Raw genomic sequence first — 16,919 nt, 5'->3', positions numbered from 1 at the left:
TCTGACAGGAGGACCCTTGGCTGATCACGCAGCCCAGAAACATAACCTGCGGGTGCCGGCTTTGACCAACTGGGAGGTGCCTATGGAGCACAGCACTGCAGGATCTAAAGAGACACTCGGGCTCTGCAAGAAGGGAGGCTGTGGGTCAATGACAGATGTCTGCCACCAGGCACGGTTGTAATCAAATAGCAATGTCTGCTGAGAGTGCAGACAATGCAGGACGGTCCCTGCACACATAACAAAGTCAACCCAACTCATGTTTTTGAGCCAAGTCTTCCTTTGCTTTCCTCCAGGGATAACAAATCAATGAATATAAAGTTTTTGCTTAATTGTGCTGTCTTTTGACAGTTACTTTGTATCGATAGAAAAATCAGTTTTATTTTTAAAGAAGCAATACAGTGATTTTTCTTTAAATAAATTTATTTAGAAAAAAAAGTGAACTTGTACTCAGAAAGTCACGAAAGGGATACACATTGGAAGAGATACATGACACAGTGAGTGGCCACCACTGGGCAAGCACCCCCCCCCCCAGGAATTCTTCAAGGCAGAGTTCACAAATGCTACTTCTTTCCTGATTGGAGCATGCATTCCAAGCCTCCTGATAGGCTGATGATCAGCCTATAAGAAGGATTTATTGTCAGGCACCCAATCGCCTGTGAGCAGAGCCTATAAGTGTAGGCACTGGGAACTGGCAGCTCAGGAGGGATTGTTGGAGCAAGAGATGTGATGTCTGCGACAATGTGATCAGTGCCTGTTCAGGACAGAGGGAAGGGATGTCAGGTGAGGGGTGGGCGAAAGAGGGTACTGGGAGCCCTGAGAAGGGTCCAGCTTAGTGGGCAGGAGGGACAAGATCCCAGGATGTGGGAATGCCAGAACCTGGTAGGCGTGTCCTTGGCTCCTGTGAAAGAGCAGCTGGGGCAGGGAACCTGGACAAGGCAATGCGGGACGGCTGATCATCCCACCCTAAGAATAGGAGGGGGTGTTGGGCGGTGAGAAGACCACGCAGGCCCTGCCCTCCTATACCTGCCTTTCTGGAATCCTTAGCTGACAGGGACCCCTGCCCTGGAGAGACCAGCCTTGGGTTCTCTGTAGCTGCAGCATCGGGACTTGCCCCCAGGAACAAGCTGCTGCCTGGGCTGCTCAGACTCTGGGGGGTTTAGTTTGTTTACTTCATAGTGGCCTTGCTACAGGTCTGTGAAAAGATCCAGCAGGTAGCTGCTTTGAGGGGGACAGGGGCATGTCCAGACTTGGGCCTAGGGACTCTGGCTATGGAGAGCACCCAGGGGAGAAGGGGTGGGGCTACTTCCCCATGTAACCCCAGCACTATGCCTGGAAGCCTTGGCACACAAGGGAGGGGATGGTTACCAAGGGGCAGCAGCACAGGCCCTGAAGGGTGAAAGAAGTGTGTCGCCTGGGCCAGGAAGACAGCACCTGCCAAGGTGTGGGGTGGGGGCACAAGAACCTCCAGACGTTGCAGTTGGACTATTGCACACAGGACCCTCGACCAAGGTCAGTGCATCACCCTGGACATGGAGGGGAGACTTGAGTCGTAGGACTCCGACCTAGAAGGAGTAGCCCTGAGGTTAGTGAAGGGGGTGGGTCAAGTGAGCAGAGCTGGGCAGGGCCGCCTACAGTGACACACTTGGATAGCCAGATATGGGTGTCCTTGGTTGTGGACTGGCATAGCAGACACAATCCTCAGCTGGACTCCCCGAGGCCTGGCACACAGCGGCAGCCCCTGCTACCCTGTCCTCCGCCTGTTTACACTGCATGAGCCGGGTCCTGATCCCGGAGCTCCTGGAGGGACAGGTAGATGTCGGTGTCCAAGGTCAGTCTAGACGTGAGGGTCCTCATCTGGTCCTGCATGGGAGGGGCCATCCAGGAGGACGTGGCTTCCTCATCAGGGCCAGAGGCAGGGAATCCCTCCTCAGCCTCTCCCTGCACCACCTCCAGGGCTGGCTGGATGCTCACAAGCTGAGGAGCTTTGGGGCTGGGAAGCCCCAGGGCCGGAGGAGCCCCACTTCCACGGATCCCCTCCTGTGGGGAGGGTGGCCGCCTCTCTTCCCTGACCCCACTGTTCCCAAGGGCAGGGTTAGGGGGACTTGGGCCTCCCAGGAGGCCAGGACAGAAGAGGAGCATCTCATCCCCTGGGGGTAAGGTGCAGTAGGCGTCGTCTTCCCCGGACACGGTGGGCAGCAGCGGGAGGGGAGACCCCATGGGCGCCCCAGGCACTGCCTCTTCAGGTTCCTCCTGCTCGCAGGGGTCGTAGGTGAAGTACACCTGGCAGGCCTCGATCTCCAGGGCGTCCAGCAGGTGGAAGAAGAAGTAGCCCTGGTTGGTGAAGCAGCTGGCGGTGGGCGACGGCGGCAGTGCCCCCTTGTCCCGCTGCTGCAGGAGCAGCTGGGTGGCCTTGGAGTCCTTCTCCAGCACTTCCACCTGTGAGATCTCGGGCACCAGACCCCCGGGGCTGAAAGCAGACGAGGGGATGGGCGAGGCGAGCCACTTCTGCCGGGAGAAAGGCCAAGGGGAGGGTGAGTGAGGTCTCCACCTACCCCGCTTAGTCCCCTCATCCATCACCAACAACCCCCAGACATCAGCCCAAGACTGCGCCCCTCCAGGAAGTCCTCCCTGACTGTAGGACCCTGACTGGCCAGGGGAGCCTTTTGGAAGTGAACATGACTCAGGCCCCCAGGACAGGCCCCCATGACTCGCAGGTGCCCTGACTAACTGGCTCAAGCAGGGTTGTTCACCAAGCACCTGCTACAGATTTGGCACTGTCTCAAGTGTGGGAATGCACCAAAGGACCAAATGCCCAGAGCATAAATGTGAGTGTGGGTACCAGCCAGCCAACGCCAGAGCAGAACTATCCTGCTGACTTCCAGGATGCCCAGAGAAGGGTGTGCCTGGCCAGTTCACAGGAGCACTGGTGGCAGAGCTGGGACACAGAGACCCCCAGCTGACACTGTAGGGTAAACGTCTTCAGGCAGCAAAGAGGAAAAGGGACCTGCTCTGCAGCCCCCACTCCTGCCTCTCATGTCTCCCTCCAGAGAAAGAGGAGCACACCCACAGCTGCCCGGTGCTTTGGCAAGGAGTGCAGGCTTCAGGTGCCATCCCTGGGCCTGGTGCTCCCTGGCAGTGTGACCAGGGCAGCCCACAGGGCTGGACTCCTCAGAACCTTAGTTCTCACCCACTTCCTTGCTGTCACCTGTCTGGCCCTCAGGGAGGTGGTAGGTAAGATACAGAGCAGGCGCTGAGATGCAGGCTACAGAGCAGAGGTGTAGAGGACAGAGGGTGTCGGGTGGTGACCCTGTGTCCTGGGAGCTCCCAGCAGCTGGATCAGTGGCCAGCCCAGGATCCAAGTTCAGGATCAAGCAGAGAAACACCAACTTTCTTTCTCTGGGCCCAGTCTCCGCCGTGGAGTCAGCTGTCATTGCCACACTCAGGTACAAGTACACGCACAGGTGCGCATGTACAGCATTCAGTGAAACCTGGGCCAGGGGTTTGAGAGGGCAGCCACAGGGGCAAAAGAGGATGGTGGAGAAGGCAGTGGGGTGGGGGAGGAAGGGCCGGTGCAGGCTCCTGAGGTTTGCTGTACCAGAAAAGGCAGCAGAGAGCAAGGCCCGCAGCAGCCCTAAGCAGCCGCCAGGAGGGAAGTGGCCTGACTATGGCCAATGCTGGTGTGCACAGTGCCCCCAGGGCTGGGTGTGGTCAGCCACTTCCTGAGCCTGAGCCACAGTGCCCTAAAGCAGGGTCCAGGGAGACCTTTCCCCTGCATGTAGGCACACACACATTGCACGCATATGCCTAGCTCCTGTAGGTCTAGGGGCGAGGTGCTGGGAGAGGGTAGCAGCAGGTACACTTGCCTTCCCCAGGCACGGGGTAGGGATTCCTCTGCTCTCCAAACCCCACTCTCTCAGTGCCTCCCCAGGGCCCTCTCCTCTGCATACTAAGCCCAGGACAAGAACATAGACTTAAGAGAGATCACATGGGAAATCGCAGTGATTGGCAGCTCCTGGGAGGACCCTAAGGCCACTTCCCAACCTCCTAGGCCCACAGGACTAGGACCTCGGTGGGAGAGGCCTGATGGAGCTTGGTTCTGACCATGCTCAGCCAAGGCTTTCTTGGATGCCTCTCCTGCTGGGAATCTCACTATCTTCCAAGCAGCAGGGAGAACATAAAAGAGAATGCTTTCCGCCATGCCAGTTAAGTTTGGGGAGGTTAATCTTAATCTTGGGAGTTTCCCAAAGAACTGTAGAAGGTCATCCCTGACACACAACTGCAGACCAGCTCAGGCCAGCCTGGGGACGCCATGGTGGTCCCACTCCTTGCCATCCCTCCTGACCTCCTCCTACCTCCTGCCTGTCTCAAGAACCCTCTTCCTTCCAAAAGTACTGATGTCTGTGCAGCACAGCAGGGGTGGGGGGCAGAACCTGGGCTGTGAGTCCTGCTGGGTTCACAGGCTGTGTGCCCAGAGGTGTTGAGTGTATAATGCTCAGGGTAACGCTGGCCTCTTCCCATCCATTGGCTGAGGAATTGGAAGCCCCAGCAAGCACAGAGCTCAGGCAACCTGGGCTAGAGGATGGAGTGACATTCCCCTTGCCAGAGCCCACAAGGGACCTCTGTCTACCCAGGACACCGCTCATGGCATCCCCTCCTGTGGGGCACAGAGACTACAACTCTGGTGCTGCCCCACCCCCACCTGCCTGCAAGAAGCATGACCTCCGGCTCCTACCTGGAAGTCGCCTCCATGCTCAGAGCTCAGCTGGGAGAAGAACCGTGAGGGGTCGGGGACGTGGCACTTCAGAGCCTTCTTCAGCCTGCAAGGGGGAGAGGCAGGAGGGAAGGAGCGGTGAGGATGGGAAGGGGCACCTGCAGGAATGCATTGGCTTACAGCTCTGCAGCCAGCCAGGCCATGGAGCCAGTAGTGCCCGGGTACCAGACATCCATTCCGCTCATTCAACCAGTGCAGACTGAGGGCACAGGCAGGCCACTCAGGAACACAGCGGGGCCAACAGAGAAGGCCCCAGTCTCCAGGAGCTAGCATTCTTTCTTGAGCTTTGTTTGAGAGACAGAGAAAGAAGAATCTTCCATCCACTGGTTCCCCACCCCCACCCCAAAATGCTTGCATCAGCCCAGCAGCCGGGCCTAGGTCAGAGCAGAAGGCAGGGTTAGGGAACTCAACCCAGGTCTCTCCCAAGTGCATGGCAGGGACCCAGCTCCTTGAGCTACCACCTACTGCCTTCCAGAGTGTTTGCTGGTAGGAAGCTGGACTCAAGAATGGAGCTGGGACTCAAACCCAGGCCTTTGAGTACAGGATGCAGGTGCCTCAAGCAGCAGCTTAACTGCTGTGCCCATACACCCATCCATCAAGGAACTTACACCCGATGAGAAGACAAACATGGGGGAAGTCTGCAGCATTACCACTCCTTCTATGAAGGTACAAAACAGAGGAGGTAAGGGAAAGAGGGAAGGAGACGGGGAAGAGGAGCATGTGGTCAGGGCTGGGGAAAGGTGAACCGGAAGCAAGGAGGTAGCAGAGAGACTTCTTAGGAGGTGGATGGTAGTTCAGGATGTGCACTGCCCAAGAGCAATGTCTGGCTTTGGGGAGGATGATGAGTGGGGGCTGGACTCCAGTGTCTGCTAACCAAGCTGAGTTCCTGGACAGAGGAGCACCATTTTCTGATGTGCTCCAAGGAGGAGGCCCTCCGAGCCAGGTGCAGAGGGAAGTGCTTGAAGAGTGTTGAACAGGAGAGAGACACTACAAGAGCAGCCCACATGGCAGTTGAGGCGGGCAGGTGAGGATACCCCTCCCATGCGGGAATTGTAGCAACTGAGGTTACAGGGAGGAGTGAGGGGCTCTGCAGCAATGGAGGGGAAGGGAGAGCTGTGCCCCCCACCCCAGCTCGGAACTTGCAGGCAGGTGGGCCAACTGCCCTGGCCCATCCCGGTCTATGTTAAAGGCGTCTTCACGGGATTGTGGGAGTCAGTGGGACTCCTGGGGCAGAAGCTAGGCTCTGCAGATGCCCAAGGACAGCCCCATTCCTGGGGGAGGAGTCTCCCCCTCATTGCCACTCCCTGGTCTCACCGCATGGGGGCTGAGCTGCACCACACTCTAACTCGGTGACAGCCAATAGGCAGCCCCAAACCCTGGCATGGGTGGCATGGTTGCCCCAGGGAACTGCCCACTGTGTCCCCTCCCTGGAATGTCCCCTTCTCCCTGCCCAGGCCCTTGATGTGCACAGTGACCTCTCAACCCCAAACAACCTACTCCATCCCTGCCCCCCTAGCTGGGGGCTCCTGTCCCTATCACCTGCTTCTGATACGCAGCTAGGTTGCCTGGCCTCCTTGTCACAATGTGTCACAATGTCTGTGTGCAACCCCAACCTGGATGAGTTCCATGGAGCTTGGAGCCACAAGTGTGGCTTGTCAGTATGCACCTGGCACACAGGACGCAGCAGCTGGCATGGAGTTGGTGCAGTGATGAATTTGTAGCCAAGACAGGTGCTCCATGCCCCACAAACACAGAGCTGATATGTTCATGCACGTGCCTCCTGGTCCTGAGAACCCCTTTCTGGGCACAGCTCCATGGGGTCCCATCCACTGCCTCCTCAGCTTCTGGGGCCCCTCCCTCACATCCCCCCAACTGCCAATCAGTTGATCCTGCCTTCGCAGGAGACCATGCTGGATGCATCCACCAGGGGTCTCAAGTGGCCGCCAGCTTGCAAAACAGCAGCTGGTCATGCAACTGGCCACAGGAAAGGCCCAGGTGCTGAGCAGGGGGAGTAGAAAAGACACAGGTGCTGGGATGGGGGGCTTAGTGCACAATGTGGGCTGGTGTAGTTGGTGTGTGTGAGCATGTATGCACATGTGCGTATATGTGTGCCATCCATACATGTGGGTTGTGTATGTGTGTGTGCATGTGTGTGTGTGCCAGGAACCTTTGAGAACTTTCTTACCATGACAAGACGGCACAGTTGTGGACCAGCAAGTAGACCACGAGGAGAAAGGTGAGGGCACCCCCGATGCCTAAGATGATGGGGACTGGCCAGGGCTCACCGCTGCTAGTCAGGGTCTCCTGCCTAGTTCCGACGGCTGGGAGGAGAAGAAGCAGGGTGAGGGTCAGTGAGGGGCCCCAGCGCTGGGCCTGCGATGTGGGGTCTGCCCAAGCCCACCCTCTCTGGAAAGCAACCCACACAGGCAGAAAAGGGCTGACGTGGTGGTGTCCACCAGGCACCTGCCTCCCGCCGCCTACCTTCCTGATACATCCCTTCCACCACCCCCGGCCACATCTTGTCTGAGTTGGAGCTCCTGGCTGTGGAGGGAGGCAAGATGGTCTCGCAGGACCCCGCTAAGCCTGTGCCCTCAGCTGACAAGGCCACAGCACCCAGCCCACAGTGGTCACCCCCGCTAGCCCTGGCGGGAAGCAGGAGTCATGGGTCAGGGATGGAAAAAGCAAAAAGAGCCTTTCTGCCCCTCCCCCAATTCCCAAGGCCAAGAGTGAGGCTTTTCCCCCTCACCATTCCTTTCTGTAAAGTGGGCCCAGACTGGCAGATAGCCAGACTGGAGATGGCCACTGGGTCCCGTCCAACCCCCTCCCTGCCAGCCAGCTGCTTGCCACCCCTCCCTCCCCACCACAGATCACCAGTACCTGCAGGCTTGGTCCTGAAAGCCAGGGTCTGGCTCCAGGGACTCCACACCTTGTTGTCGTCGCGCTGGGCCCTGACGCGCACCTGGAGCTCATACAGGCTGTCGGGGCTGAGGTTCTCCAGGAAGATCCACTCCTGATTCTGCTTGAGGCTCAGCAGTGGCCTGTCCTGTGGCCAAAGCAGGGCTATCAGGGCAAGAGGTCCCCACCTCGTCATCCAGAACCCTCCGACTGCCTCCCCAGCTTCTGGGGCCCCTCCCTCACATCCCCCCAATTGTCAATCAGTTGATCCTGCCTTCGCAGGAGACCATGTTGGACGCATCCACCAGGGGTCTCAAGCGACCGCCAGCTTGCAAACCAGCAGCTGGTCATGCAGCTGCCACTTGCACCTGTTCCAGAAGACCAGGCAGATGGATGTTGCCATGGTCCTCCCTCTTTCTGGGTCACTTTCTGCTTTCTCCTGTCCCCAACACACAGCCACATCCTGCAGGCGCGTGGTTGCTTCTGTCTGGAAAACCTTGCCCAGATCTCCACTGGGTCAGCTCCCTCCCAATGCCTGGATCTCATCAGGCACCTCAGTCAACCAAGACAGAAGCAGCCAGCCCAAGTCACTCTCAAGTACCTCGGCCCGGCCAGTACCCTTCATGGGATTGATCGACAGACTTATAGGAGCTACCCCGGTCTCTGGACCCCCACCCCAGGGGCAGAAGGCTATAGCCCCTGGGCCAAGGAGTAGGGGACTGCCCTAGGATCTGCCACAGCTGTGTCCCCAGGACAGCAGGCAGCACCAGGTGGCCCAGCATCTGCCCTCTGCTTGGGGCCAGTGTGACTCTGCAGAGGGACAATGCATGGACCAGAGAAGGAAAAAGGAGCCAGGCAGGCGGGCCTTGGGTCACACATTCACCTCCCAGCTCTGGTCTGGAGACCGTGTCCGAATTGTAAACTCCAGATACGATTGGATGTAGTGGGAGACCTGGAAGACCTTCCAGCTGACGTTACATCTGCGAGAGTCCAGGGAGACGACCTGGAGGGATCTGGGGGCCATCAGGCGAACTAGAGACGGGAGAGATGGGGTGAGAGCCAGCAGGTGGAGGGGGCCGTGAGGTGAGAGCAGCAAGCCAGCCATGCTCCCCAATACCATCATCCTCAAGGTCCTGCTTCCTTTACTCCTCCAGGTCTCTGGCACCTTACAGTTACCCCGTGCAGCAGGTAATTGTATCTCCATCTCACAGATGAGTAAACTGAGTCTCCAATGTGTTCCCTGCCCTGCCCATCTGAGGACACCTGACTAAGGCCAGGCTGCATTTTTGGACCACTCTACCTCTGCCCTAGAGATGGGTCCCCACGGGGAAGGAGAGGAAGGTAGAGCCAGGCTCTCAGACACTCAACAAGCTTTCCAGGAGCACTTCCCCCTGCCAGTTTGGTTCAAGCACTTAGAAAGGAGACACACAGGGGCAGCACAAACTGCCACCACACCCAGCAAAGGAGTCAGACCTGCACCGAGGGCCCAACCTCCCTGAAAGAGGAGGCACATGGCGAACAGTCCGGGAAGGCATCATGGAGGAGGAGACTCCTCACAGAGACTGAAAGGGTCAGGGGGCTTCGAGTGCCAAGGTAAGGAGCTGGGATTTACTCCCAAGGCACTGAGCCTGGAGCAGGTTGGGGTGGCTGTGGGCACTGGCGGGGCAAGTGGAGCTCCCAAAGGGAAGACGAGCAGGAGATGCCCAACCCTGCCTTCCTGCATCCGGGTGGAGGGGGGTGGGGATCACTCACGGTTGTTGAAGGGCTTGAACTCCTGGGTCTTGACCACCCGCCTTGGCTCCTGGTCTCCACAGAGCATACTCATATGGATGGTGTCAGCTGAGGTCAGGCACGGAGACTGTAAGTGGACAGGAGGGCAGGGGTTGAGACAGGGAGGCCACTGGGGGTGAGAGGTGAGGGTGGGTGAGGTCTGTGGCTAGGGACTGAGCTCCCGAGCCCCGCAGCAGCCTCACCAGGAGCCAACTTGACACCTGCTGTTCAGGACCCTGCACCTCCCTCTGTGTTTCTGGGCCCTTCCCACAGCTGCTAGGAGAATAAAGACTATTGCCATTATCATTGTTATTGTTACTGTTGTTGTTGAGGTTGACAGTATACTGAGGAGTCCTCTCTCTGAATCTTCTCAGCCTCCTTAGAAGCAGCCATTGTTACTAACATGGCTTCCCACTGTGGAGGAGACTGAAGCACAGAGAGGCATAGGGCCGTGGCTGAAGTCACACAGCTAGGAAAAGGCAGAGCCAGGAGGGGAATCAGGCCACCTGCAGAGCTATCAGCAGTTTTAAGGACACCTGCACGTTCCCCTGGCTACTGAGACCACACATAACTTGGTGAGGCCTGGGAGGCATGACTGGGCAGCCCTGTTACCCACCATGACTGGTAGGGTCTAAGGGGCAGTGATCTGGTGCACACTCATGAGGCCAGACATGCCTGTGTGCCTTGTGAGTATAAACAGGCTCAGCTGGATGTGCCGCTTGCCTTCAGGCTCTGGGAGCTTTGGCAGGGCCCACCCCTCTGAGCCTGGTCCCTCATCGGTTGGGAAAGTGAGGCTCCCCACATGGCCACTGCACTGCCAGGACCTGAGGACATAGCTGGCAGGGGGCATTCTTGCTGGTATCAAGATAAGGAAGCGCTGCTGGATCCGCAGAACACTGGGTGACAGCCGGTGCTGGGGGCCATGCGTGCAGGGAGCCATCGTCAGCACCTCTGGGTGCTGCCCTACTGACCTCCTCCTCCTCCTCAGCCAGGGAAGCCAGCTCACTCGGTGCTGGTTTGGTCGGGCCCTCCCAGCAGCTCAGTCTCTTCCCCATCCTTCCCAGCCATCCACTGTCAGCTACCCACCTCTGGGAGGCCCACGATCAGGTCACAGGCCCAGGTCGACTGCTCCACCTGCACCAGCTTGCAGGTTTTGTTCCAGGAGCTGACAGCAAAACAAACCCCTTAGAGAACAAGGAGAGACTCCAGAGATGGGCCCAGGGCCCCCGCTCAGCTCCGTGGGCAGCGTGGCCAGGTTTGGGCAAGGACCCCCTGTGCCTGCTACCCTGCTTCTCCCTCTGTTGCCCCCCACCCATCTGGCCAGGGACCCTAGAAACACAACCAGGTCAAGACATGCGTCACTCCCTAAACCCAACACCCCAAAATCCCCTGGAGGTTGGGTACAGGCCTGTCCTTAACTCTGCTTGGGAGCCCTGGGGATCCCCCATAATCCCCACCCCCAGGAGCCATGACCTCTAACCCACTTCTGCCCCTTCCTCCTCTTTGACTCCCTCCCCTCTCCCCGCTGCCCCCACCCAGCTCCTGGATGTTTGTCTCCTGTCCCTACAGCTGCCCAAGGGGCATCTCCAAGTCCCAAATCACTCAGAAAGCCTGGGGAACTCCCTTTTCTTCCTAAGTCCCCAAAGTGGAGCCCTATTTTGGTATAGCGGGTTCACAAGCCCAGGGGCCCCAGCTACCTACCTCGCCCTCTCTTTCTCCAACTCCTCCAGGCAACCTCTCCTAAGCAAGGCCTTCATCCCAGACCCAGCCCCAGCTCCTACAATGCTGAGCCCCAGATTCCCTGTGGACAGGCCTCTGATGAAGGGGGCTGATATTTAGGGGTCCCAGAGCCTCAGAGACAGCAGGGCTATGTGGGCCACACTCACCGCCTTTCTGGCCGGGCATGGATGAGGCAGGATGTGGCAGGCAGGCCGCCCTCCTGACTCCACACGCAGGAGATGTTGGCTTTAGAATTGTAGAAGCAGGTGAGCTGGCCAGGGTCTGTGGGTGGGGAGGGCCAGGATGAAGCGTGAGAGGCCAGCTGCAGTTTCCCCACGCCACCACCACGAGAGGAGGCAGGTAACTCTAGCTGGCAGAGGAGGGGTGGATGGGCCCATTTCACAGGTGTCTCAGAGCCTGCAAGGTCTCTCCAACAGGGCTGGGATAAAGAAACGGTGTCTTCCTGGGGCTTGGAGGGGCCCTGACATGCAGTGTGGGGCAAGAAAGAGGGCCCTGAGGGCAATGCAGGTCTGATCTCCCATCCCCTGCCCTGCTGCAGACCCCTCTGCAAGGAAGCAAGTCTGCAGAGGAGTTCCAGCCCGGCCTCGGCCTCCAGGGGAAGCACAGCTGTCCATTCTCTCACCGTCCACTGCTGCCCACGCAGGAGTGGTCGCTAGCAGCAGGAGGAAAACGAGGGGCAGGCCCCAGGTCCAAGAAGGGGCAGCCATCACTTCCATGGGATGGAGCTGGAGACAGGAGCCCTGGGGGAGAGGAAGAGAAGTCAACACCCAACCTGGCCCAGCCATCCCTCTGGTCCCCGACATGCCTCTGGCCCCTGGCACCTGCTGGTCCTCCTGCCTTTGCCCGCTTGCTCTCTGCCTTCCTTCAAATTTCTGCTCCAATGTCACTTCTGCTGACCACATTCTATAAACAGTACCCCTTGTTCCTTACCACACTAAAACAATACCTTATTCTACATCACAGCGTTGTTCAATTGTTTATCCAATTATAATCCCTCCCTTTGCTGCAAGGGATGCGTCCCCAGACCACAAGAGAGGCTCGTGCCAATCCTTCTATATGTACACCCGTACACCCATGTCTGTGGTACAATCTAATCAGTAAATCAAGCCCAGTGAGAGATTAGCAGTAACAATGAATAAGAAAAAAGAAAAATTATAAGCCGCGATAGAAGTTATATGACCATGATCTTTCTCTCTCGCCCACTCACGAGAGCAGATCGCACCATGTCCACATTTCGGGCAAGATGTACAATGACGCACTGCCTCTGCAAACTGGTGACATCAGGTGTCTGACGCAGGCGTGTGACTCAGCTGAAACCCAGGCAGTTACTGACAAGGACAACTGGTCGCCTCTTCCTCTCCCCGCTACCGGGCCGACCCAGTGTCCTCCCAGCCCTGGCCACTGATACCCTGACCTCCCACAGAAACCACAATCTAGGGTTCACCACCTGTTGCTGAGCCCACCTACCACAGCCCACCTGCCCTCACAGGAGCCAGCAGAGGCCCCACAGCAATCAAAGCCTGGGGACTCACTCTTGGGGCTTCTCTGGAGCTGGGACCTGGAACGGGAGCATGCCCAGCCAGCCCTGTTGGCTTTGTCCTCTTAGCAACCAGCATCCCTGCTGCAGCTTATGTGTGCATATGAACACACAGGAACACAGGCATGTGTGTGCTCACAGGAACACACAGGTGACACACACACACTCACCTACCACATAGACCTGCCTATGTAAACCAGTGGTTCCAGCAGCCTGCTTGCCTTGCGCTTAGAGTTCTTGTTTCAAACACTTCTCTTTGCTTCCTCCATGTAGCCTTCCCTGATTTCCCAGTGGAGGCCAAGGTTCTCTCTGCGGAGCCCTTTGCTCTCTGCTCTAGGATAGCAGGCCTGACCAGGCCATGTGCTTACCCCCACAGACAGGGCCTGACCCACCGTGGGCACTTAGTGGCTGCAGACAGAGCGTCCAACACCACAAGGGAGCACAGCTGGTTTGGGTGGTACTGGACTCATCTGGGGTTTCCTTCAGTGCTGGCCAAGAGCAGGGACCTGCCACCTGCTGAGGCAGATGGCCTTGGGGGCCAGCATGTTGTTGGAGCTGGAAGGGCCAGCCCGTTGGGGACACCAAGGCCCAGAGTGAACTCTTGGCTGTTCAGGATCACACAAGCAGCTCAACACGGAGCTGGGAGCAAAACCCAGGCCCTTGCCTCCTGCTGCCCCCTAACCACATCCCAACCCTGCACATCACCAGCTATGCAGATCCTCTCCCAGGCACTGCCCCCAGAGTCAGGGCCCGGTGGGGCACAGGCCAATCCGCAAGTGCTTGTATTGGGGAGCAGAAAGTCAGAGAAGTCCCCGTGGCTCTCTCTTGATGCCCACTGTCCCCATAGCCGGGGTGGGGGTGGGGGACTCATTCAGTGACTCAGGCCACTCAGCTGGGTCCTCAAAGCATCCAGATGCCCCCCTCCTATGTCCCTCATCTGCTAAGTCACAGCAGAGGCACTGGGGACCCTTGGTGAAAGTGTTGCCCCAGCTATCAGGGTGTCCCCATTTCTCAGAGGGACCTAACAGAGCCCCAGGAGAAGGGTGAGGACAAAGGGGTGTTAGATCACAGGAACATCAAGGTCAAACCACAGGCCCAGCCAAGAGGCGAGTCTGGCAGGTGCAAAAAGCAGCCTCTGGAGTTGGCTTCCCTCCTGTGCAGACGAAGAGCTGCAGAGCTTGATGGGGAAGGCAAGGGCAAGGGTGAGGTAGCAGAGGGGGACAGGGCTGGGAGGGCTGCTAGCAAGAAGCAAGCTGCTCCCTGAGTCTCCAGCAGATGGAGGAAGCTGCTCCAGGTCACAAAGCCAGGATGAGACACAGCCTCAGGGGAAGCACTGTCCTCTCCAGGATTCCAGGCACACACACTGCACAGTCCACCTCATGGCCACGTCACCAAGACCGGAATGCCACATCCTGGCTGGGTTACCCGAATCAAAACCAGAGCTCAAACGTGGGCTGCCTGATGTCAAGGGAGATGACGCCCCTTAGGATGCCGGGAGGAGGAGAAGAGCCCTAGCACTGTTGGCTTGCCTTTTCTCAGCTGCTGACACAGAGGCATGGGTCAGCTTCTGGTTCGGGCTATCAAGAGAGCAGAACAGGAATTGAGCCCTGTTTGGTGCTATTGGGCAGGACTGCCAAGCAGGAGATGGGCATGACCCAGCCAGCCTCTGATCCTTGCCCCTGTGGCAACCCCTACCTCCTCGCCCAACTCCCCGCCCTCCACTTCACAAGGTTCCCGTCAAGGGCACTTGCAGCTGAGTGTGGAGTCCCAGAGGGAAGAAAAGAGACTCCTGGGGACAGTTCTACTGTTAGTCACCCCTGCCCCCACCGCCCGGCACCTGTACAGGTGAATGTGCGAGTAAGGACGGCCCAGGACCCAGGCAGCCACTACCTGGAAATGCTACTCAAACCCAAGTTTGAGCCGAGGCTCTGACCTCCAGATCAGGGCAGCCAGATGCTCCCGCTTCATCCCCAGGTCTCAAGGAGCCCTCCGCCACACCGCTCCCCACTCCTCACTCACCCACATGTCACCTCCCAAACACCCTGCCCAGGGGGGCCTGGGTCCCATGCAAAAATGGAGCTCAGGAGGAGGTTCCAAGCAGAACCCCCTAGCCTCACCCCACCTCAGGCCTCCTAGCTCTACTCCTCTAGGTTGGGGCCCAGGGAAGCCCACAGTTTAGGGCAACTCCTTCTCCCTTCCTTGGGATAGGGTGGCTAGGAAGGAGGGTGGCTAGGAAGGAGGGTGCCTGGCCCTGCTTCTCCAACCAGGAGCTCTGGTATCAGAATCCGCCACACACCCCACTCCCAGGAGTTAAGGTTTGTAGGGGGTGGGGCACAATCAGGCTGGGGGAACTGAGTCAGAGCCCAGAGTCTTCCCCCAGACCTCCATCCCCAGCCCTCTGACAGGTCAGCAGGGGTCGGACAGGTTAGAAGTAGGTAGAGGGGAGAGGGAGGCATCACCTGGCTGAGACATGGGGTCGCAGCATGCTCCCTGCGATGTTCCCGGCAGCTGGGGCTGTGGCCATCTCCGGCACTGGCCCAGGTAGCTGATGACTGCTGGGCCAGCCAAGACTGAAACCCTGGGGCCAGCCCACTTCCTGTGCAGAGACTGGAGGGGCAAGGCCTGCTTGGGGAGGCGGGGAGACTGGGCTGGTGAGCAAGTCTGAAACTCCTGCCGCACCTATGGGTGATAAAGATCTTCTGCCTCCCACGCTGGGGGCGGCTGCTGGGGGCATTGTGGCAGCACTGGCGTTCACACAGCCACTCGCAGCTGGGGCCCCCCACGCGGGAGCCCCCCAGGGTCTCGGCGGCCCTTGCTGTGCCTCCCACATACATAGACAACCTCGTCTCACACAAGCTACCCAACCCTGCCACCTTCCTCTGGTCACCTGCCACCAACACACAGGGAACCTCAGTACCCCTCACCCTCATGCTGGCCTGAGACACCCCTATTTCTCAGAGATTCCCCCTTTATAACCAGCCTTCCAGGAAGCTCCTTCTTAGCTTACCATTCAGAGGCAGTGATTTTGGGGGCTCTAGGAACAATCTGACAGCCACACACTGACATTCTATAGCCTTCCACCTCCTCTAGCCCCTGCTTTGTCTAGCAGGCTGGAGAGGTTTAGCTCTGAGGTTTCATCTCTCTTTGATTCACAACTTGGAGCTCCAGATCTCCCTTTAGGAAAATACACAGCTATTTCCCAGCAGTGTCACAGGCCCTAGGGACCCTGGGGAGATCCACACCCACAGCCCTGGAGGGCCAGGGGCTGTTCCCTTCTCCCCCTGCACAGCTCCACCTCACAGGAGTTGAGCGCCAGGCATTGCCTCTTCCAAGAAGGCCAGCAGGGAGAGCAGAACTGATATGAAGGGATGGAATTGAAGCCCCTGTGAAGAGAGTCAAGGTCAGGTGCCTCTCGCTAACCTGGCAGGCCAGGAAGGGGGAGGCAGAAGCAGGGAACATCACGGCCCAAAAAGAGCAGGGTCCGAGTTCGAGGCTGCCAGCAGCGGGGTCATGTTGGGTGACCTTGGGTGACCCTGTGACCCACCCTAGGCCACATGCAGGGATGGCAGCAGCTGCCTGGACAAGTCTGGAGGGTGACCCTGGTGGTGTGTGTCCAGCCCCAATAGAAGCTGATGCCCCTTTGCTATGCTTGGGGTGTATCCTGGAAGAAGATTCTGTGTGGCCAACCTGATCACCAAGTCCATATGCCGAGGGTATTTGGAGATTGGGATCAGACAAAGTCTTGAGGGCGGGGCCCCAGGCTGATGCTAGTGGCTTCAGGAGAAGAAGCGGAGCAAGCCAAGCCAGTGCACCTGCTCCTTATCTCCCTGGGAGGTTCTCCACTCGGCGGTGACACAGGCCACCCCCATCCCAGTACTGGGACCATGAGCTTGAACTTGTCAGCTCCAGAACCTGATGTTGACCCATGAACCAGGCTGTAGCTTCAGTGCAGCTCCAGCAAATGGATCCAGACCCTTCCTCGCCCCACACCCCTCCTCCGGGAAGGACACAAGCCAGGGACACAAGCACAGTTGCCACAGCAACAGACAGAAACAGTATCCTAGGTTCATTTCATTTGAATATCTCTAGAAATTTCTTAAGAAACCAGGAATCCTGCAGGCAAGAAAATCTGGGAGGAGTTTGAGGGGAGATGGGGCAAGGGGAGTTGGAAGGTCACATTTCAATACAGACCTGCCACAGGTTTCC

General features: G+C 58.1%; 2 protein-coding genes across 2 annotated transcripts in view; both read right to left on the bottom strand.

Annotated features, from left to right (window-relative positions):
* The window catches only part of TST (thiosulfate sulfurtransferase), a 254,633-nt gene that overhangs the window by 74,594 nt on the left and 163,120 nt on the right, over positions 1-16,919 (bottom strand). The window lies entirely within an intron of this gene.
* On the bottom strand, positions 575-15,301 carry IL2RB (interleukin 2 receptor subunit beta). The gene is made up of 10 exons (XM_004589763.2): positions 15,173-15,301; positions 11,799-11,916; positions 11,323-11,437; positions 10,523-10,601; positions 9,419-9,524; positions 8,550-8,698; positions 7,636-7,814; positions 6,957-7,058; positions 4,733-4,817; positions 575-2,505 (listed from the first exon to the last, which is right to left on the bottom strand). The coding sequence occupies exons 2-10, from the start codon at positions 11,890-11,892 to the stop codon at positions 1,762-1,764; spliced, it is 1,653 nt and encodes a 550-aa protein (XP_004589820.2). The 5' UTR covers positions 11,893-11,916; positions 15,173-15,301; the 3' UTR covers positions 575-1,761.

This window comes from Ochotona princeps, chromosome 15 (assembly GCF_030435755.1).
Source record: "Ochotona princeps isolate mOchPri1 chromosome 15, mOchPri1.hap1, whole genome shotgun sequence".
NCBI lineage: Eukaryota > Metazoa > Chordata > Mammalia > Lagomorpha > Ochotonidae > Ochotona > Ochotona princeps.
The sequence above is the reverse complement of the archived record's forward strand: the minus strand, read 5'-3'. Positions and strand labels throughout refer to the sequence as shown.